Genomic DNA, 21,715 nt, shown 5'->3' on the forward strand with positions numbered 1-21,715 from the left:
TTGTTGTTAAAAATGATTATATAATGATGATCTGAATGAAAATAGAAAATTTTGAACAACAAAAAAAAAAATCAAAATCAAAACGAAATGCCATCATCATCATCATAAAGTTACCTTGAAATTTTGTTTTGATTTTTTTCACCATGTTCCAAAAAAAAAACTTATTTTTTTTAAATAGATTTTTTGCTGTTATCTTTGTTGATTCTCTCATTTTGTTTGTTTGTTTGTGTGGATTTCGATTTATTCGCAACGACCGTATTATATCAACATTCAGAAAGAAAAGAAAAATGAAAGTTGAATAGATAAATATGATATGAAAACTATAAAAGGTAGATTATTATAATGATAATCAAAATGTTGAGTATAGCTTAACAATCCTATTAAAGTTCTATGAGTTAATTGAATATGATTAATTGTTATAAAGAGTATAAATAAAGTCGTGTTGACTCCAGTTAGAGTTAACCAGTTTTCTTATTGCCCTATAATTGTGTTATTCTATTGTTTATTAAAGTCTATAGGTTATGGGCTCTGTCACTAACGCCGCTATCAACAAAATAACAATATTGACTGACACAACGTTTAAAAGATGGAGTTTGGAAATTGAGGCTGCACTGAAGTCTCAAGACCTTTATAAGTTTGTTGCATCGAGTAATAATACGAATTCATTAATTGGAAGTCTTGGTGATTCCAAAGAAATGTATCGAGCCGTCAGCTTAATATACAGTACATTAGATGACGATAATTTACAACGTGTAGTTAATTGTAATACTGCTTTTGAAATATATAAGAAGCTAATCGACTATCACAGTGGTTCCTCAACTACTTCCATCGAGAAATTGATGCAAAGATTCCATGCAATCAAATATAATGATGATCTAAAAGATGTATTTTCACAAATACGATCTGTAGCCTCAGAATTATCAGTAAAGAAGAAGATTTTATCTGATAGTGAATTGTGTGCTAAATTATTGGCAATTCTTCCGGATAAATATGAATCTATCTTAAACAGTGTAGAGGCAATAAGGCTGAGTTCTGGTTCAAGTCTTACATTTGATCAACTTGAAATTTTGATCAAAGGATCCATTACCACGAAAAATGACGGTGATGAAATATCAAAGAATGTTTTGGGTGGAATGACTAAACGTAAAAAGGCTAATGTTGTTTGTTATAAATGTCATAAGAAAGGGCATTATATGAATAAATGTCCTATGAATGGACCGAAAAAGGAGACTAAAGTTGCATTGTCTGCACTGAAAGTCAAGAGTAATTTTTCTGGTCGAACAAACGTCTTGCCTGAACCATCGAGAGTTGCTTATGAATACTGTGAGGTATTCGCAGACGGTGGGGCTAGTCATCATACATTCAATGATAAACGTTATTTTGTGGATCTTCATCCTTGTGGCGTAAATGAGATAATTTCGCCTGGTGGTAATACGATGGCTTCTGCTGTTGGTACAGTAGAGCTCGAAGTGAATAATGGCAAAAGGTGGATTACTGTTTCTCTTTCTAACTCGTTGCTGATCGAGAAATCTCCTATGAATATGATTTCCCTTGGTCAATTATCAAAACATCGAAATATAAGTTTTGGTGGAGATTTCAATAGTACAGTTATATATCGGAATGGAGATCCATTGATATATGCTGATCGATCTAGCAAGTATAGTAATGTCTATATGGTACGTGCAAGGTTACCAAGAACGAGATCAATTGCCTTGATGGCTTGTCATAATAGTATGTCTTTGTGGCATGAGAGATTTAATCATGTCAATGCACAGACGATAGTTTCAATGGCAAATAAGGATTTGGTGATTGGTTTACCATCAAATTTCAATCAAGACCTGGATTATTGTACTCCTTGTCATAAAGGAAAAATGATTGAAAGTTGTCATTCGAAATCGAGTAAAAGGTTTAAAGTCAAACCTGGTGAATTCATTCATCTGGATATCGGTGGATATGTTAAGGAACAGTCTATCCATAAGAATCGATATTTTCTTCTTTGTGTTGATGATTTGTCTGGTTATATCAAAATCTATTTTATGAGAGACAGATCTGAGATGTTTACAAAGTTTAAACGACTAATGAATGAAGTTGCGTTGGAAACTGGTAATCAAATTCGTTGTATACGAAGTGATTGTGGTTCAGAATTCACATCGAATAAGTTTAAAGAATTGGTAGATAATCATGGCATAGTACATCAATTTGCTACAGTTGGTGTTCCACAGCAGAATGGTAAAGCCGAGAGGAATATGCGAACAGTCATAGAACATACTGTTTCATCGTTATCAAATAAAGGTTTACCGAAATTTTTGTGGGATGAAGCCGTTAATCAGACGGTTTATACACAAAATCGATTATTAAATTCTGCAGGTGTGGTGCCGTATTCGTTGTGGTTTGGAAGAAAACCGAACGTGTCTCATCTTCGAATATTTGGTTCTTCAGGTGAAATGCTTGTCAAGAATAAAGCTAAATTTGGTGTTCGTACAAAAACAGTTTTGTTTGTTGGATACGAAGGTGAAAAGATTTATCGATGTTACGACAGTAAAACGAGACAGATTGAATTATCATCATCAGTGAAGTGGGATGAAAGACCATCTACTAAATTTGTGAATGTCAATGTGCCAGAGAATCAGGCGAATCCTGTGAATTCTGGTGATTCAGTTGAATCTGAAGTTATTATTGAGAATAATAATGATGACATTCTTGATGAAGAAATTATCAATCAAACAGGGGAGTTGGAACAACAGAAAGAAAGCGTTCCATTGTCTCGAGGTCGTCCACCTGGATCAACTAATAAAAAGTATGAATTAAATCCTGAACGTTTGGCTTCTCTACGTCCACGTAAAATTCTTGGTTTAGCTGTTGCTGGAACAGCTCCGTGTTCTTTTGAAGATGCAAGAGATTGCGAAGAATCACAGAAATGGAAAGTTTCAATGGATGAAGAGTACAAAGCTCTAATTGCTAATGAAACATGGGAGCTTGTACCTAGACCGATTGATAAGAAAGTAATTTCTGTCAAGTGGTTATATCGTATAAAAGATGATGGTCGTTATAAATCTCGTCTTGTTGCTCGAGGTTTTGAAGCAGACGATGATAGAATCTGGAGCAACTATGCACCTGTGGTGAATGCTGATACTATACATTTAGTCTTCTCAATCATCGCAACATTAGACATGGAGATGTTGCAGTTTGATGTTTCGACGGCATTCCTAAATGGATATATCTATCATGATGTATTTATCGAACAACCTTTAGGCTACAACGATGGCAGTGATAAAGTTTGTAAGCTTAAACGAGGACTGTATGGTTTAAAGGAAAGTCCAAGAGCTTGGAATACACGTTTTGACGAAATAATTGTCAAATATGGTTTAGTAGCATCAAAACTTGATTCTTGTCTTTATTATCGTCGTGAAGAAGATAAGCTGACAATCGTTATTTTATATGTTGATGACGGAATCATTTGTTCAACTGATCCTAATGAAATTACCAAAATATTTGATTTTTTGAATCAATATTTTAAGGTGAATCGAGTAGATTCTAATACATATGTTGGTATCGAATTTCAAAGGAAAAGAGAAGATCGAACAGTTTATTTGTCACAACCGAGATATACTTTGGCTAAATTGACTGCTTTCAATATGGCTGAATGTCGTGAGGTTCGTTCACCATTATCAACTGATGATATGTATGGAGAATCAATTGAAGATAATGTTTATCAATATCGTGAAGCAATTGGCAGTTTATTATATTTGGCCACTAAGACTAGGCCTGATATATGTTTTGCTGTAACACTTTTGGCGAGATTCGTTTCGAAACCTTTGGAGGTTCATGTTAGAGCTGTCAAGCGAATTTTTCGTTATTTAAGTGGCACACGGAATTTTGGAATAAAGTTGGGAGGTCATAAATGTAAATTTAAACTTTTGGCTTATTCAGACGCTGATTTCGCTGGGAGGAAAACCGATAGGAAAACAACAACCGGTTACGTAATAATGTTTAATGGTCCAATTTTATGGCGGACAAAGACACAGAAGGTGATCGTTGATAACACCTCCGAAGCAGAGTACATCGCCTGCAGCATGTGCTCGAAAGATCTGAGATATATAATGAATATTCTTACAGAAATTAATATATCGTTTGAAAAACCTACAGTGTTTGTTGACAATCAATCCGCTTTAGTTCAATTGAAACAATTGAGTATTCCGTCGAAGTTAAAGCACATCGAAATTAAGCATCATCTGATACGTCAACTAATACAGGAAAATATTTTGGCTGTTGAATGGATCGAGACTGGCAAACAGTTAGCAGATTGGTTAACTAAAGGTTTATCACCCGATAAACATGAAAGAATGATCGAACTTTGGAATATGTTTGTTAACTAGGGGAGTGTTGAGTATAGCTTAACAATCCTATTAAAGTTCTATGAGTTAATTGAATATGATTAATTGTTATAAAGAGTATAAATAAAGTCGTGTTGACTCCAGTTAGAGTTAACCAGTTTTCTTATTGCCCTATAATTGTGTTATTCTATTGTTTATTAAAGTCTATACAAAAAGTCTGCTTTGACAATTTCAAAATCAAAATCAAATAAACCCAATACAGTTATTATTAGGATCAGGGTTTTCTTTCTTTTGTGAATATGGTAAAATGGATCCATAACGATCTCTATACATTTCAAAAATCAGAAAATATTTTTTTCAGGTAAAGAAAACATAGACCGTTTCGTTGTTGTTGTTGTTGTTCCATTACAATTCGTATTGCAATAGGAAAAACAACAACAACAACAATATGGATGGATGAAACGCCATAGAAAACAACAAACAGCAAACGATACGCATCAAAGTTTTTTTCTGTTATCTCAATATGGATCACATGAAACATTCTTAATTTTCTTTTTTCTTTTTTGTAAAAGAAGAAACAAAAAAATACAATGTAAAAAACCGTATGCAATCATATATATGGATCAATATGTGGATAAATCTAACAACAACAAACAACAAAAAAGCTTATGGAAACATCATAATGTTTTTTTTTTTGTTTTTGTTATGGATTAAATGTTTGTTATCAAGCATTTTTTATCATTAATGATGATCATCATTAATGAAGATGATGATTACACAATCTCAACCCAATCATAATGATAATGAATGTCCATCGTTTATTATTTCCTCCCCTCTCTTTCCTTAATTATTCAAATGAAAATGATTGGATTCTCGAACGAAAACAAAAAAAATGATATTTCGGTTAAAAAAAATGATCCTGGTACAATTGGTAGAATTCTTTTCGTCAAAGATCAATGACTACTATCAAAATTTTTTGTTTGTTTGTTTTTCTTGAAAGAATTTTTCTATGATTACAAAAAAAAAACATGGCATAAAATTTTAATGACGATTTCGATTCGAACAAAAAGCAAAAACAAAACATAAGGGATCCTATGTGATTGACCTCTTTCGCTTGTTCTCTCATGGATTCTCTCTGTCTGTGTGTTTTTTTCAATGGTGGCTATAAATAAATAAATAAAAAATGCGTGCCACAATGGTTGATCGGTTCGTGAGTACGTGCATAATTTTTTTGTTTTTTTTTTTAAATGAAAATTCATAAAGAAGAGAATGAAAAGAGAGAAAGTAGTTCCAATGTAATTTTCTTTTCGGTGTTTGACACAGTAACCTCAAACTTGGAACTTGGAACAATGATCATAATAATAATAATAATAACAACAACAACAACATCATTATCATCATTATTATCAGGCAAAATAGTCGTTTGCCCACCATAAACAAGTGAGTGAGAGTGAGAGAAAATAGTAACAGTTTCAAATGGAACGAAATGAAATGAAAAAAAAACGTTCAGGGACAATCGAAAAACAACAACAACAAACAAATTGTGTAGATGATGATGATAATAATAAAAATAGTAGCCGAAAAAAATGGAAATTTAATGATGATTTTAATCGAAATGAATCGATTTTTTTTGTTTGAATTGGATTTTGTTTCTTTCCTGGCATCGATATGGATTTCACCACCATCATTGTTGATTTGAAAAACAGGCACGAATATTTGAATTTGAAAATCGTATTTCGTGAAAAAAACCAAACCAAACCAAACCAAAATCCATTTCATTCACACATTCGCGAATAGTGAAGAAAAAAAAGGTCAAGTTCGAAGTCAACGAAGCATTACTTACTTACTTTTTTTTCGATGAATGAATGTTTTTGAACATTTTGATTTTCATATTATTATTATTTTTAGTTATTTTTTTCCTCGCTCACTCAAACAAACAAACAAACAAAAAATCATCCTTAATCTTTGTTTTGGATCGGTTATTTATTTTTATAAATAAAATCAATTCACCGAAAAAACAAACAAAGATTTTCATTAATTGCATAATCAAAATCAAAATCTGGTCATTTCCATCTCGAATTAAAAGATTTATTGATGTGATCCTTTCATATATGAATGGTTCATCTGGAACAAATGGAACGTTCGAATATTCGAATGTTCGAACATTCGAATTTTCAAACATTCGAAATCTTTTGGGTTTCATTTTTTTTTTTTTTTTTTTTTTGGTTCAATTTTTAATGATTTTTAAAAAATTGTATTTTTTTTTCTTAATCCAACAAATACCAACAATTATTGTCATTATAATATTTTTCTCATTTTACTATGAGAAAGTAAAAGTTATTTATTTTTTTTTTTGAATTTTTTTTTCGTTGCTGTCTCAAACAAACAAGTGTCGGCCTGTGTTTGGATCGATGAGATAGAGAAAAAAAAATATGAAAAAAACAACAACATAATAGCTTCAGCTCTATTCAACCATTCGTTCATTCATTCATTCATTCATCTGTTCATTATTTGGTGAAATGATGATATATGTCAAGGTTAAGTGAAAAGTGTTATATGATGATGATGATGTTGATGAATGTTTGTTTGATGATCGAATATATGAAACGTTTGAAAAAAAGTGGCTTTAAAGTTATTTTATTTTTAATGGCCCAAAAAAACAAAATCAAAAATATAAAATAAACTTTGTTTTTCGATTATTTTAATCGATTTCGTTTGACTTGGATTTATTTATTTATCGGTGTTTGTGTTTATATCCATCATTTCATAAATATTCCCGAAACGAAGAATAACCCAAAAATATGATTCAATTCAATTGGAAAAAATTCTTTTAATTTTAAAATTATAAGAAACGTTTGCTATTATTATTATTGATATATTTCATTCATCAATTTGATTGATAACAAGGAAAAAGGGTTAAAAGAAAATTGCGGGATAAAAATTTGAACATTTTAATATAATATCCTAATATATGTAAATGTGAAATATAAGAAAGAGAGCGAAAGAGAGAGAAACAAGATTAAATATAATTTTAGAATTTGTAATTAAAGTTTTATAAAGATAATTAGAATAAATGAGAGAGAGAGAAGTTATCAACGGAGTGGATGGAAAAAGGCAAATTTTTTGGATAAATTCTTTGGCGGTGGATTGATTGATCAAGGTAAATTTGAAATTTTTTTTTCTTGTTGCATTTTTGCATCAATTTTTTTTCTTTTTTTTTGGTTTGGTTTGGTTCGAATGATTTTTTTTATAAATTAATAATTTATTTTATTTAACAAAAGTAAACAAATGTTGATTGTGTGTGTGTGTGAGGGGACATATGGGGTTAACAATAATAAGAAATTGAGATAGAAAGGGGGTGAATTTTTTTCTTTGTTTTTTTTTTTGGTTATTCAAATTTTTTTTTGGGAAGGGATTGCAAGAATAAATCAATCACGATTGATAATTGTGTTTGTGTTTGTGTGTGTGGCAGGTGTCCAGGTAAATGAATAACGATAATAATCAACGAAAAAAAGAAGAAAAATAAGAAGAAGAAGGATTGATTGAAGATGGTAATGAGCGAATTGTTTTTGTTTTCAAAACTGGATCAATTTCGGGTGTTTCGATTGTTCGATCGATCCATCGATGGTGATGAAGAACTGATGATAATTTCAGAAGCTGGATTTTTTTTTGGTTGTAATTTATAAATATTGTTGTTTTTAAAACAAAACAGAAAAAAAACATAAAGATAAAATTGAATAAAAAAAACAAAAACAAAATATTTGTCAACATCATCATCATCAGCATTACATTTCGTTGATTTGATTTGAATAATAATCAATCAATAATAAATTATAATTTGTAATTTGTAATTTAAAATTAATAATTGATAATTTTTTTTTGTTGTCTAAATAAATTTTACATAGATTGAAAATTTGTTGAATGCATATGTTGTTGTGATTCCATTTGTAATCCTTTTTCAATTTCTGAATCAACACTTTCCGGTGGTATACCAACATTTGCAAATAAACTTTTCAATGCATTCAATTCTTTATTAAGTGAATCAACTTTTTTCCTTAACTGTTCATTTTCACCGGCTAATTGTGATACTTTTTTTTCCGTTTCTCGGCTACGAACTTTAGCTTTTTCACGACTTTTTCTAACAGCAATATTATTACGTTCACGTCGTTTTTTATATTCATCCGATCCTTTATCAACATGTTTTTTAGAATGATTTTTATTATTATTATTATTATTACGATTATTATGATTATGATTATTATTACGTCCAGAATGTGTTGATGATGATGAAGATGATGATGATGAAGAAATTGTTGATGCTGCTGTTGTTGTTGATGGATTCATACCAAAAATCATATGATGATGTTGTTGTTGATGTTGTGATCTTTGTGTTATTGATTGATTTGAATTATCACCTAATTCAATTGATGATAATCTTGTATTATTACCATTATTATTTGTATTTGTTAAACGAGTATCATTTATATAATTATTTGTATGACCAAATGAGCTTGAAATAAAAATATTATTATTATTATTATTTGTTGTTGTTGTTGCTGTGGCTGTTGTTGATTGTTGACTATTATTACAAATATTTGTTGAGAAATCTTCTGTATCTAATGGTTCTTGTTTGACTGTAGAACCAGCTTCGAGACCATAACGATTAGTGCCAATTATAGGCTGTTGAGGCATTGATGTATGCTGTTGTTGTTGTTGTTGTTGGTATGAATTATTTGAATTCTGATATTGATTTGAGGAATGCGTATTATTCTGATTACTACCGTTGTTGTTGTTGTTATTATTATTGGGAGAGGGACCGTTATTGACTGATTGATGATGGTGAGGATGTTGTTGGTGGTGATGATGGTGGTGGTGGTTTAAACCACCTGTAATCACTTGATTTTTTTGCTGTTGTTGTTGATTGTTTGATATTAATCCAGAAAATAATGATTCCTGTTGTTGTTGATGATGATGATTATTATTATCGTTCTGATCGTTTGTTATAAATTGTTGTATTGAAATATGATCAAATGTAAGTTCAGGACTACTGAGATCGGTTGTAATACCAACATCCGAACCGTTATTAATATTTGTTGTACTATGTACAAGCGATTGTAATGGTGAAACACACTTTGTAACACGATTTGTTGTTGTTGTTGTTGTTGATAATTTATTTGTATCAAATGAATTATTATTATTATTATTATTTAATGGTGATTGATGATGATCATAAAAATTGGAATCCATTCCAATCGATACCGGACTACATACTGGCCACTCAGTGTCTAGTTCATATGAACGTTGTTGCTTATAGGACGCCGTTTTGATTGAAATTATTATTTTTGAATTAGTTGCAAGCTTAATTCTAAATAAATTAAGCAGCAACTAAATTCAACTAAATTTTAACCGAAAAAAATATATTAAATATATTTTGGAGAAAAAAAACAAACAAAAACAAACACCAAATACGCCTCACACAGGATATCGATATTTTCTTCTAATAATTTGCACTTGTTGGTTGATTGGTTGGTTGGTTGAAAATGATGATGATTTATATGCAAGTTTTCAATACGACTTTGGATAAGAAATCGAAATCTTGACGACAATCAGTGATGTACGCACACAAACAAACACAGAGAAAGATGTAATTCCAGAATTCCAACAAGAAGAAACAAATCAAGAATCAAAATTCTGTGTTGATTTAATTGTGGAAAAAAAATTTGATTCGTTTTTGGTTGAGCGTTTCAAATTCAAATTCTGTTCATTTTGGATTTCGACAATGATGATGATGATCGTTGTGTGTGATTTGTGTCTGTATGCGAAATGATTGGTTTGTTGGTTGTCGCGCCAAAGTTAAAATCATAATATTTTTTACTTGCAGAATTGAAAATTCATAACCAGAAAAAGAAAAAGAAAAGAAAAGAAAAATTCAACAATGTGTAATGGTGGTGTAAAAATATATTACAGTTATATGTAACTTTCTATATAAAGTATCTATCTATCTCTCTGTGTTTCTGTATGTATGTTGTTCACTATAGGAAAGATGAGAATCGATTGCCAACCAAAAATGTTTTGTTGTTGATGATGATGATGATTCAAACTAAAGCTGAAATCCAATGAAATTAACTAAAAAAAGAGAGAAAGAAAAAGATAGAAAAAAAACAGAAATAAAAAACTACGCATACACTCCAAAGTGATAACCAAAGAGAGAGAGAGAGAGAGATCGCTCCATGGATACTACTTTCTTTTTGTTGTTTGATGCGTACTGACTTTTATTTTGGATGGATGGATGGATGGTTGAATGGATTGATTTTTGTATAATAAAGATAGAAAAAAAATGATAGAAAAAATGAAATGGGAATAATAACAGGCCAGGCGGCAACCGCTTGCAACTTTCATATGCAATGCAGGGCAACAGGAGAGTTGGAGTTGGATTTTTTTTCCTTTTTGTTTTATTCTTTATATTAGTGATTTGAAATGTAATGTAATGTAATGAAATACACAGACAACATACATACATAGTACATATACGCGTTTTTGATCCATAGGAGGAGAGAGAGAAAAGTATAAAGCTTATATATAAATGAATGGAAGGCGCCAATAAAGAGGATTTTGGTTTTTTTTTGTTTTTTGGTTTTCTTGGTTTTCTTGGTTGGCTAAAATATGGAGTATATAATGAATGAATGAATGTGAAGATCTCGAACAAAAAGTAGCAAAACAATAAAAAATGAAGATATCAAGATCAACCAAACCAAACCGAAAAAACTTTTAAAAATTTCAAATTTTTTTTAAAATAATAATTTTTTCTTTTACTGGATTAGGAAAAAACTATGGTTCCAAGCGGTATATGTCGGTATATCCGATTTAAAAAAAACCGGGAAGGTCCGTTTGCTCCCACTGATGTCTTTCGGTGTTGTTCCTCTGTTTTTCCCCCCTGCTTTAATTAAATTTTATTTAAAAAAAAATCTATATTTATAAACTGATTTATAAATTGGTTTTATAAGGATGATGATGACGGTATCATCGATGATCGAAATGTATGGATGCAATGGTATAGTGTGTGTGTGTGTATGTTTTTTGTTGGTGATATATATTGATAATAATGGTATATGATGTTTCGGTATTTGGTGATTGGTTGGTGGTGGTGGTGGTGGTGGAGTTGAATCCCCAAACAAGTGCTAACGAGTTCAAGCAAGTGAATTATTATTATTATATTTTCTCTCTTGTTGTTGGCTCCTTTCTCCTTTCTTTTTTTGCTTTTACTTTTTCATTTATTTTGTTTCAATTAGATTTTGTTTGCTTGCTTGATGTCCTTGGCGTTTTTGTTGTTGTTGTTGTTGTGGTATGATTATACTTCTTTATCATCATCTGCAACTACTATGGTTGATGATAATGATTTTTCTGATATAACATTGTTGTTGATATCTCTATCTCTCTCGGTGTGTGTCTTCTCTTATAGCCAACAGAATTTGGTAGCTAAAATTCTTAAACGAATCCAGAATTATCTTCATTCATTCAGTCATTCTTCAGTATTGATTATTCTGGAAATCTTTGATAGAATTATCATTTTCAAATGAGACAAAAATTCTTCTGAAATGAAAATGGGTAAAAGTTAGGGTTATGACAAAAAACATAAGCTTGGATTTTTTTTCCTAATTCTTGGCTTGAATGAAAAAAACCAGAAAATAAAAGTTTAGCTTAAACAAAATTCTCTTTCTTTTCTTTTTTTTTTTTTGATAAATTTCAAATTCATCATATCACATCACATCATGTGTCACATGTTGCATTTTTTTTTGGCTGTTTCTTTTTCTATATTGTGATTAAGATGATGTCGATTGATATTGCCACTATATGATGGCAATCACATTTTTTTCGTTTTGTTTTATAAACATTTTTTTTCTTAATAAAACACACAGTGTGATTTTTTTTTTAAATAAACTTTTCTAATACGGGGAAAACGATCCTTGAACCTTCCCTATCCAAAAAAATAACAGTAAAAAATAACAGTGAATTTTATTTTTAATTTGAACCTTCGGGCCCTTTGTGTTTAAAAAAAAAAAAAGAAAATCAACGATGTTTGCACCGAAATCGTTTGTTTTGTTTTGTTTATGATTGAAAATCATTAAATTATTATGTAACCAAAACAGACAAACAAACAAAAAAATTTTGAATCAATTAGTTAATTAATGAGAAAATTTTGTGAATTATGACAGGTTTTTAGGATTTTTAAAAATGCGATTCTTGATTGATTTAAAATGAATGAAAATATCAGACTTTTGGTCAGAAGAAAGAGAGAGAGAGAGAGAGAGAGAGAGAGAGAGAGAGAGAGAGAGATAACAAAAAATATTATTGCATTACAGATTGGAAATCCAGAGGCAATGATTTTGTCTGTTTTGTTTTGTTTGATTTGATTTGATTTGATTTGTCTGTGTGTGTGTGTTATCAATATTGACGGATTCGACAAAATTTTTCACTTTTGTTTTTTGTTTTTTTTTTGTTTTTCATCAACATTTTTGTTTTCCCTCAAATACATTTTGGTTCACCTCTTTAAGATTCTTTAAAATAATTTGTTCCCTTTCTTAAGGGGGTGTTACGTGTTAAACAAGAAACCAGGAAAAAAATATCAAATTCAATCAGGTCATATTTTGATAACTTTCTTTTCGATAAAAGAAGAAGAAAAAACAACAAAAAAAAACTTTTTTACTGATTGTTTTTCAACAATGTTTCCTAATGGTCCTGTTGATTCATTTGGTTAATTTGCACCCAAGCATGTAAAAAAAATTTAACCCTCTCTCTCTCCATCTCTTTGGAATTGTCTTTCTATTTTTCCATTTTCAAGTACAAACAAACCTAACGAATATTTGAAATAAAGAATTTTCAGTGCAAAAAATTTATCATTATTCTGCTATTCGGATTTTGATCCGTTTTGTTTGATTGTAAAAAAACCTTGTAATTTTGTTCCCATATGTTTCAAAGTAAAGAATAAATAAATAAATAACGAACTAAACCAGTATACTGCTACATACAAAGTTGGATTCTTTTTTTTTGGTTCATTGTTCATCGATCCAGTGAAAGAAAAAAAAAGAATTCTCGATCCTACCGGTTGTTGGATTCATTCATTCATTCATTCATTCGAATGTGAAACGGAACCAAATTGAACCAGAACACCAAAAAAAAACGAAACAAACCTCTAAATAGAATCAAACCAGACTAAACCAAATCAAACTGAACTGTACTGAACTTTAATGAATTTGAAATTGAATTGAACCAAAAAAACAGACAGACAGAATATATTATTATATTTGATATGGTTCATTTTTGGTGTGCAAATGATAAAAAAAACAAAATATATGTGGTATAGCAACAGCAGAAACAAAAAAATTCAGAATCAAGAATTTACCGTTATTATATATTACCAGTACTTTACCGTTATTTGAGAATGAATAATGCAAACAACACATACATAAATACCAACCAGTTTGTATTGGTATGCGCTTGAGTTTTGTTTCTGGTTTTTGGATCCAAAATAGAGTTTAAAAAAAACGCAAACCAGTATAAAGAATTATACAGCATCACAGCTACACCTAACCAAACCAAACCATCTGGTCTATCCCAGACACACACTTGTTTCAACTGGCTACAACTAGTCTGGATTCTAGATTCAGGATTCCTTTGTGTTGTGCTTAGTGTGTTTTGTGCACCTTTTTTTCTGTTTGTTCATATCTCTTCATTTTCGTACATTTCCCAAAAGAACCAGATTGAACCGAAATTCCATTCTGATGTTCAGTGGTTTTTTTCCTCTTTTACTTTTTTCTTGTTCTTTTTTTTTCTCTATCTGGATTTTTTTCGAGCGATTTTTTTTTATCATTGATTACGATTTGTACTTTTTTTTCAGAAAAAAAAAGAAAAAAGAAAAGAAAATCTATAGTTACATGAAGACTGAGTGGAAATTAATGTATCACTTATGAACTTTTAGAAAGAAAAGAAAATCTTTTGATACATTTTTTTTTTTTGAAATAAAATCAATACAAAAAGAATATGATTTTTTGGAACCGAAGAATTTAATCAAAAATCAATTAGCAACTGGACATTGTTTTTGTTTGTTTTTTTGTGAAATTAATTTGTCAATTTATTACGTCAATTGACAAAGAGAAATTCTTAGAATAAAACTTGGGTAATTTTTTTTTTTTTTTTTGTAATCGAATTTCATTTTTTATATTCTTATTCAAAAGTAGTGACATCTAACGGTGAACGTTTTAAGAAAATGAACAATTTTTGCGAATATTTTTCTTTTCGGTTAATGAATGTAGCATGGTTTGGTTTGTTTGTTTGTTTGTGGTTGGCGGCATGAATCATGTTCGTTACATTTTTTTCTCGACTCATCATTTTACGAATTTAATTTTATCAAAATAAAATTTGTTCAATTTGTTTTTTTCTCACTCATCATCAATGGATACTATTTTTGATTCAAATCAAATATCGAATATAACTAATATTCAAAATATAACTACATCATTGAATGGAAGAAAAAATACTCTATATTTTTCAACACCATCCAATTATTTATCAGGTAAAAATTGATTATTTGGATTTGTAATTAAATTTCTTAACATTAATTATATTTTTTATCATTAGCTAAATATGTTTGGAATATAATCAATTCTCGATTAGAAGTGTATAGTTTTGAGCCAAAATGTAATAATCGTTTAGTTGCTTCATTCGATTTTGGCCATATTTTCAACGATTCAAACATTTTGATCACTAATGTTATTCGTTTGGCCGATCGTTTTGAAGTGGCATCCAATTTTCGTCATCCATATAAATTAATCACCATTTTAAGTTTAACAAATGGACAAAATTACATCTGTTTATTGGATATTCGTCTTAATTCTATTCTCAATACAATCGATTTTCCATTCAATATAACCTTTGCTGAAGTCATTCTCAGTGGCCATAAAAATGATGTAGAGAATATGCCATTAATCAATGAATTATGTTTTATGAATGGCTGTTTAGCTATCGGCTGTGAAGGTGGTTTAGTTTTTTTCATCGATCTTATTCTTGATTCATATTCACCCGAGCCATTAATTCCGAAAAAAATATCAATAATAACACCGAATAGTGCTCATATGGATATAAACAACAAACGTCGAACAGCGATATTTCATAATCAGGTTCTTTGTATAACATTGAACACTGAAGCCAAGAATAAAGGAAAATTCAATTATAGAGCTGATGACGGTGTTATTATGGCATCCTATTTACAAAGCCAAGTTTATGTCAGTGCCCTACATTATATACCACAATTATCGTTGATTTGTGTTGGCTACAATTTTGGCGGTTTTCATCTCTATAATCTTCAAACATTCAAACTGGAATGCAGTTGTAATGTTGATCCAGAACTATTACCTGTCATTTCGTTTTCATTTCAATCACCCGAAAATGATCCGAAAAATTATTCCTATCTTTGGGTTGTTCGAGGATTTCCCTATCGTGTTCCAAATGTTTATGGTACACATTCTCCTATCGGTTTATCAACAGCATTCATCTATCTACTTTGTTATCAGAATAGAAAAACATTGAAAAATTATGGAATCCTATACGATACGTTTAAATTATGTTGCTGCAAATTTGAAATGCCACTCACTTCTAATTATTCGGAAAAGAATAATCTTAATAAGATTCATTTAGCAAATAGTAGTCGATTAATCGATATGTTTACAATACATCAAATACAACCGATATCGAAATCGATTGAAGAAGAAACAATGAACAATCCAATTGATTATAATTATCTTGTTATAGCATGGGAAGCATCTACAGGAAAAAATCAAGAATCTAGCTTTTATTTTTGCCTATTCGATCTGAATCAATGGTATAAATCTCAAATGACGAAAAGTTTTTGTATCGATCAAAATGATCTTTGTCCATTCATTTCATTATATTCGCTGAATACATTGTCAAAAATGTTTCGCCATAATATTATACAAGCAATTTATTTGCCAAGTATTTCAATTTCAAAATTCAGTTCAAACATGTTTTATTCGGAAATTCATTCGTATCCAGTGTCCGTATCATTTAATCTAATTGTTGCATCCGATTCTCAACTTTGTAATATTAGTTTTCATGGAATTCAAAAACGTTTACTAACATCATTGAATTCATCGAATTCAAGTCTTCAAGATATTAAAAATAATTGCCATGATATTGTTGCCAAATGTCATAAATATGGTCTAATTTTTGGTGAATATTCATCAACCGATGATCTATCAAGCGAAACAAATACAAAACTTTTCGAAATAATGAACGTTGCATTGGAAAATAATCTTAACTTTTTATTAATGAATTTTATACGAAAAAATTCTTTTCACACTGACGATTCAGATTGGATGTTTTTGTTGGATTGGATATGGACCAAAGTCGAATCAATCAAAAGTTCTATTGATATTCTTGTTGCTCCTTTATTTGATTTATCCGGTACTAATGTTTCTCGACATGACATTGCCAAATTGGTTTGCTATGAAAGTCATCTTGAAATATTAATAGTATTGCTTAAACAATTATTGCAAAATTCTACTAATAATTCTAATCTTGGATTTGATAAACTACGAGCACGTATTGAAATTGTTAGTTTGATTCAAAATTATCTTAAGTTTATATTATTTTTCGAAAATTTTGGCTTTTTACCTGAATGTAAAGATTCGGAAGATATTGTCGATAAGAATCGACCAAAATATTCGTATTCGAAAACATCGGAATTTTATTGCAAACGTCGTGCTGATCTTATGGCAGTGAATAAAAATTTTTTCAAAAGTAAACATATTCTTCTTATCGACATTCTTGTCAAACATTTGGAACCTCATATCGGATCGATATGGAATGTTAAAGATCATAAAAATCTTTATCCACCTCAAAATTTATCTTCATTGTGTAAAATTTTTCTGCTAGATGATGTTCCATTAGTATATAAAGAATCAATTCTTTTTTATTTCTTTTATGATTTATGCGATAATCTTGGTGAACATGGAATTGCTCAAAAACTTTCGGGTTTAATTTCAACCATTGATATTGAACAAGGCATTCAGTATTTTGTCGAAGGTTTATGGTTTCTGGATCATCAACAATATGATCGAGCTGTTCAATCGTTCACACATCCCGTAGTAACAACTTCATTGAATCATTTTAAAATTCATATTGTATTGTTTAATGATTTAATGCAACGTATTATTGAATTGTTTTTGTTTGAAGATCAGCCACAAAAAGCTTTAACATTGACAATGAATTGTAATCATATTTTATTGGATCAGGAACAAAATGAAAACCTTTACATTCAGATTCTATTGCTAAATGGAAATTTATCTGATGCATTCGAATTTCAACGACAACGACGTTCGGATTCAAATTCTTATCATCTTTTGTATAAGTTATTTTTTGTTTGCGAAAAGATGAATACATTGGTTAAGATTTGTCGTATACCTTTAGACAATTTTGAAGAAGAAGTTTTTATCGAATATCTAATCAATTCAAATCATTCAACATCAAAAATGATTCTTGTTTTGTACTTTATTCTAAACAATAAGCTTATTGAAGCAATTAATATTGTCAAACAATTTGAACAGGAATTTCATTTTGAAGAAGAAAACAAAAACATTTTAAATTTGATCGATGCATATGTTACTATATTGCCATCATCTACTCTTGATTTGGCAAAGCAAATTTTACGAATTAATAAATCAAACAAAATAAATGAAATTCAACCGGAAAGTAATATGATCACTAATCAATCAATCACTTTGACACCTACTCGAATGTAAGTCTAATTCAATTTAAATGATAATTTTATTATATAATCATTCAAATTTACAGGAAAGATGATTATTCCAAAAATCCGATATATTTATCGCCTGGATTTTCAAAATCAAAAATCTTGAAAACAAAAAATCAAAATAATATTAGAAAATTGTTTACAATCTTAAGGACACCGGATATGAAACGTAAAATAACCGATAGTGTTAATAATAGTTATCGATTTGATTTAAGCGTAACGAAAAAACCTATTTTAAAATTTTCAAATGATTCAAATATCGATAACGAAACTGGACATAGTAAATTGAAAGTATCATTTAGTAATGAACTTGAATTTTCGGAAAACATTGAAATTTTCAACAATGAACAATTGGCCAATCCAATAGAATCGAATACGAAAAAAATTAAAACAATTGAAGAAATAACATTATCATCAACACCAACTTCTCGAAGGTATTTGTTCAATTATTATAATCTAATTAATAATGAAAAAATATGTTTTATGTTATTAGATCAAAAATCACTCGAAAACAAACAATAGCTACGGATTCACCAACACATCGTATGACATTACGAAATCGAAAAAATTAGTGAATAAATTCTTTCGTTATAATTCGATAAAAATAATCATGAATGTTGTTTATATTGATTGAATTTCATTTGTCTATATATTTTTTTTCTTTTCTTGATGATCATTTTAATTTTAAACCTTGTTTTTTCTTTCTCATTCATTAATTTAACCCTAAAACGGATTTCCTTTTTTTTCCACATTAAATAATTCATTCATTAAAATAAAAATTTTCTTTCAACGATGATGTTATTCAGATTGCATCATATCAACAAAACAAAAATATGAAAAGATTCTGTGCAAAGATTTTGAATGCTTGCGTCATCATCAATAACATGCCACAAAACAAACACATAGACATAGACAGAGAGAGAGAAAGATCATACAATGGATCAATTTACTGCTGCCATACACGATGTCCGTATGCGTGTACATATATGTGAAGTAACGAACACTGAAAAACAAAACTCAAAATCCTTGTATGTGAGTGTTGTGTGTGTGTGTTGGGTTGTTCAAAACACCAAATGCACAAAAAAAAACACACACACATTTTGAGTGATTGCACAATATTACATTCAATATTTCATCATCATTATTTTATTTGTTTGTTGATTGTCACCGAATGACAATGATTATTATTTGAATAAATTCCTTAGAATTTTAATTTCTTTTATATTTCTTCCCTTCATCAATCAATCAATCGATTGAATATTTTTTTTTTCTTAAATTTGTGCTATCATTCATCAAAAGAATTATTATTATTATTATTATTTGAATCATTCGAAATTGTAAATTAGAGATAATGAGTCCAACAAGTAAAAAACAACTATCAAAAATGGCTATAAAAAATGAAATGATGGATCAAACATCATCTGACAGTAGCAGTATGGATCAATCGGATATGATGGGAAGTAATAAATCTTCATCCAGCTCGAAACAATTTGGTCGTGTTAATCGAAGAATTTTGGATAAAGATTCGGAAGAATATAGAAAAAGGCGCGAACGTAATAATTTGGCTGTGAAAAAATCAAGAAATAAATCTAAACAAAAAACACAACAAACCCAGCAACGTGTGAATGAATTGAAAGAAGAAAATCAACGTTTAGAAACAAAAGTAAAAATCTTATCGAAAGAATTAAGTTTTCTTAAGGATTTATTTTTGGCCCATGCATCATCACATAGTGGTGGACAAACAATCGATTTGAATCTAAACGATGAAGAATCACATATAATAATGGACAATAGAAACGCTGATAATAATGGACAAATCAATCAATCGCATGTGATCTCATCATCATTCTCGAATAAATTATCCTCAACTACATCGGTAATCAAAAAACATTAATAAATGCTATTGTAGTGATCATATATTATTCGGTCGCATTATGAAAATGATAATGGCAAAAAAATATTAGAAAATTCAACAAATTCTATTTTAGAACAACAACAAGTTTTTCCATTTATTTTGTAGACCTAATTTGTTGCAGACAAATATGTGAAAGAATTTATTTTCAAAACAAAAAAAAATGTATAATATTATAATGAAAAAAAAAATCTTATCATATAATCAACCAAAGTATCATTTTTTTTCCTTCTTACCAAAAAAATTTTGGTAATAATAAATTTTTTATTTGATTAAAATTATTGTGAGAATACAAATTTTGTAGCCGATGATGATGTACCGTCTTGTTGACGATCTTCAGTAAAATTGTTTACACCACGTAAACCGGTGATAGTATTTGGATGTATGGTATTTTGATCGGCTTTCAGTATGCCAACATTTTGCCATTTTTCAAAACAATTAGCTGGAATAGTGATAAAAAGAATAAATAAAAGAAAATTCGAATTGAAAATGAATTTCACATACCTTTCCATAGTCGTACGGCACCATCATCACCTGATGAGGCCATCAAAGTACCAGTAATATTCCACGATACTCTCCATACCTGTGAGCCATGATCATCAAATGAAGCTACCACTTTGATATTATAACGACGTTTGCTGCCGATCGGTGGATTGTTGATCGAATTGGCCACACTTGATGTTTGCGAAAAAGGTTCCGTAGAATCTTTTTCATTTTCAATCAATCTTATGGAAATTATTTTAACATCTTTGGTTGTAGCCGCTCCTAAAAGATCATATGAACGGCCAACATTCGGTGCAAACGCTATATCATGTACTAATTCGTTAACATCTTTAAATGTTTTATCAACAATTTGCTGCCAATCACGAGCCTGATCATTAAATTCATAGAATAAAATTTTTGATCCTTGTACGTTGTTATCGTCGCTACCAACAGCTATCATTGGAAAATTTTGTCGAAACAACGAAGGATTCCAAGAAATAGAACTACAAGCTTTGTTACAATTGATTTCATATTGAATAGACCATTGGGTAATGTTCATGACATCAGGTGCTTCGTAGATTCGAATGATTCCATCGAGTGAACAAGTCGAAAGAATAAGACCAAAATGTTTCGGTGCAAACTTGACATCTGTAACAGAGGTACGGCTATCAACAAAACTGTGACGTTTTATCCAAACAGATTGGTTGTTTTTTTCATTTGTGTTATTATCAGCAACTGATTAAGACATTAATTTTTTAAGATAAAAGAATTTAATCAATCAAAAATGTGATCATACCCATCTCTTCCCATACAATGGCAGTTCTATCAAACGAACAAGTGGCAAGTATTTGTCCGAATTCAGGATGTGCCCAAGTCACTTTCCATACAGATCCTGCATGAGTTTTCCATGAAGATGTACACGTCCATTGGCCTTCATCACCAATGTCCCAGACCTGAAAATATTTGAAATTAATATATTTATTCAAAGAAATTACCAAATGTCAACAGTACTTTGACACTTTGATCCGAAGAACATGTAGCTAATCGTCGGCCATAATAATCATAGGCTATATCATGGATCAAATCTTTATGATCGGCTTGTATACTTCGTGAAACCATCTTGAAATTTATTCGATTCAAATTAAATCCTAAAGCCTTAAG

The 21,715-nt window shown here is 29.9% G+C and overlaps 4 protein-coding genes across 5 annotated transcripts; 2 read left to right on the top strand and 2 right to left on the bottom strand.

Annotated features, from left to right (window-relative positions):
* Positions 1-7,642: 7,642 nt before the first annotated feature.
* LOC113792882 (uncharacterized) lies at positions 7,643-10,424 on the bottom strand. 2 transcript variants are annotated; one of them, XM_075822560.1, is made up of 2 exons: positions 8,600-10,424; positions 7,643-8,521 (listed from the first exon to the last, which is right to left on the bottom strand). In XM_075822560.1, the coding sequence occupies exons 1-2, from the start codon at positions 9,579-9,581 to the stop codon at positions 8,232-8,234; spliced, it is 1,272 nt and encodes a 423-aa protein (XP_075678675.1). In that variant the 5' UTR covers positions 9,582-10,424; the 3' UTR covers positions 7,643-8,231. The 2 variants fall into 2 exon arrangements, with proteins under 2 accessions (XP_075678675.1, XP_075678674.1); XM_075822559.1 differs by having other exon boundaries at positions 7,643-10,424.
* Positions 10,425-14,333: 3,909 nt separating this feature from the next.
* Elys (AT hook containing transcription factor 1 homolog) lies at positions 14,334-18,949 on the top strand. The gene is made up of 5 exons (XM_075822554.1): positions 14,334-14,508; positions 14,567-14,904; positions 14,970-18,144; positions 18,201-18,593; positions 18,653-18,949. The coding sequence occupies exons 2-5, from the start codon at positions 14,784-14,786 to the stop codon at positions 18,729-18,731; spliced, it is 3,768 nt and encodes a 1,255-aa protein (XP_075678669.1). The 5' UTR covers positions 14,334-14,508; positions 14,567-14,783; the 3' UTR covers positions 18,732-18,949.
* Positions 18,950-19,060: 111 nt separating this feature from the next.
* Positions 19,061-20,349, top strand: LOC113792902 (uncharacterized). The gene has a single exon (XM_027342860.2). It carries the CDS (start codon positions 19,511-19,513, stop codon positions 20,051-20,053), a length of 543 nt encoding a protein of 180 aa, XP_027198661.1. The 5' UTR covers positions 19,061-19,510; the 3' UTR covers positions 20,054-20,349.
* On the bottom strand, positions 20,186-21,700 carry LOC113792892 (nucleoporin SEH1-like). Its single transcript, XM_075822568.1, has 4 exons — positions 21,566-21,700; positions 21,351-21,507; positions 20,576-21,289; positions 20,186-20,513 (listed from the first exon to the last, which is right to left on the bottom strand). Exons 1-4 carry the CDS (start codon positions 21,671-21,673, stop codon positions 20,350-20,352), a joined length of 1,143 nt encoding a protein of 380 aa, XP_075678683.1. The 5' UTR covers positions 21,674-21,700; the 3' UTR covers positions 20,186-20,349.
* Between the last annotated feature and the right edge of the window lie 15 nt (positions 21,701-21,715).

The sequence above is a fragment of the Dermatophagoides pteronyssinus genome, unplaced genomic scaffold (genome assembly GCF_027571235.1).
Source record: "Dermatophagoides pteronyssinus isolate colony J.1.1.1.1 unplaced genomic scaffold, Derpt_VIB-CSIC_2022.12 sq0001, whole genome shotgun sequence".
In the NCBI taxonomy this organism is placed as follows: domain Eukaryota; kingdom Metazoa; phylum Arthropoda; class Arachnida; order Sarcoptiformes; family Pyroglyphidae; genus Dermatophagoides; species Dermatophagoides pteronyssinus.

Coding starts and splice junctions, on each gene's coding strand:
- LOC113792882 (XM_075822559.1), bottom strand. CDS start 9,581: ATGGATTCCAATTTTTATGATCATCATCAATCACCATTAAATAATAAT.
- Elys (XM_075822554.1), top strand. CDS start 14,784: ATGGATACTATTTTTGATTCAAATCAAATATCGAATATAACTAATATT. Junction 14,905..14,969: donor ACCATCCAATTATTTATCAG/GTAAAAATTGAT, acceptor TTTTATCATTAG/CTAAATATGTTTGGAATATA. Junction 18,145..18,200: donor ACTTTGACACCTACTCGAAT/GTAAGTCTAATT, acceptor TCAAATTTACAG/GAAAGATGATTATTCCAAAA.
- LOC113792902 (XM_027342860.2), top strand. CDS start 19,511: ATGAGTCCAACAAGTAAAAAACAACTATCAAAAATGGCTATAAAAAAT.
- LOC113792892 (XM_075822568.1), bottom strand. CDS start 21,673: ATGGTTTCACGAAGTATACAAGCCGATCATAAAGATTTGATCCATGAT. Junction 21,508..21,565: donor CTTCGGATCAAAGTGTCAAA/GTACTGTTGACA, acceptor AAATATTTTCAG/GTCTGGGACATTGGTGATGA. Junction 20,514..20,575: donor TGCCGTACGACTATGGAAAG/GTATGTGAAATT, acceptor TCACTATTCCAG/CTAATTGTTTTGAAAAATGG.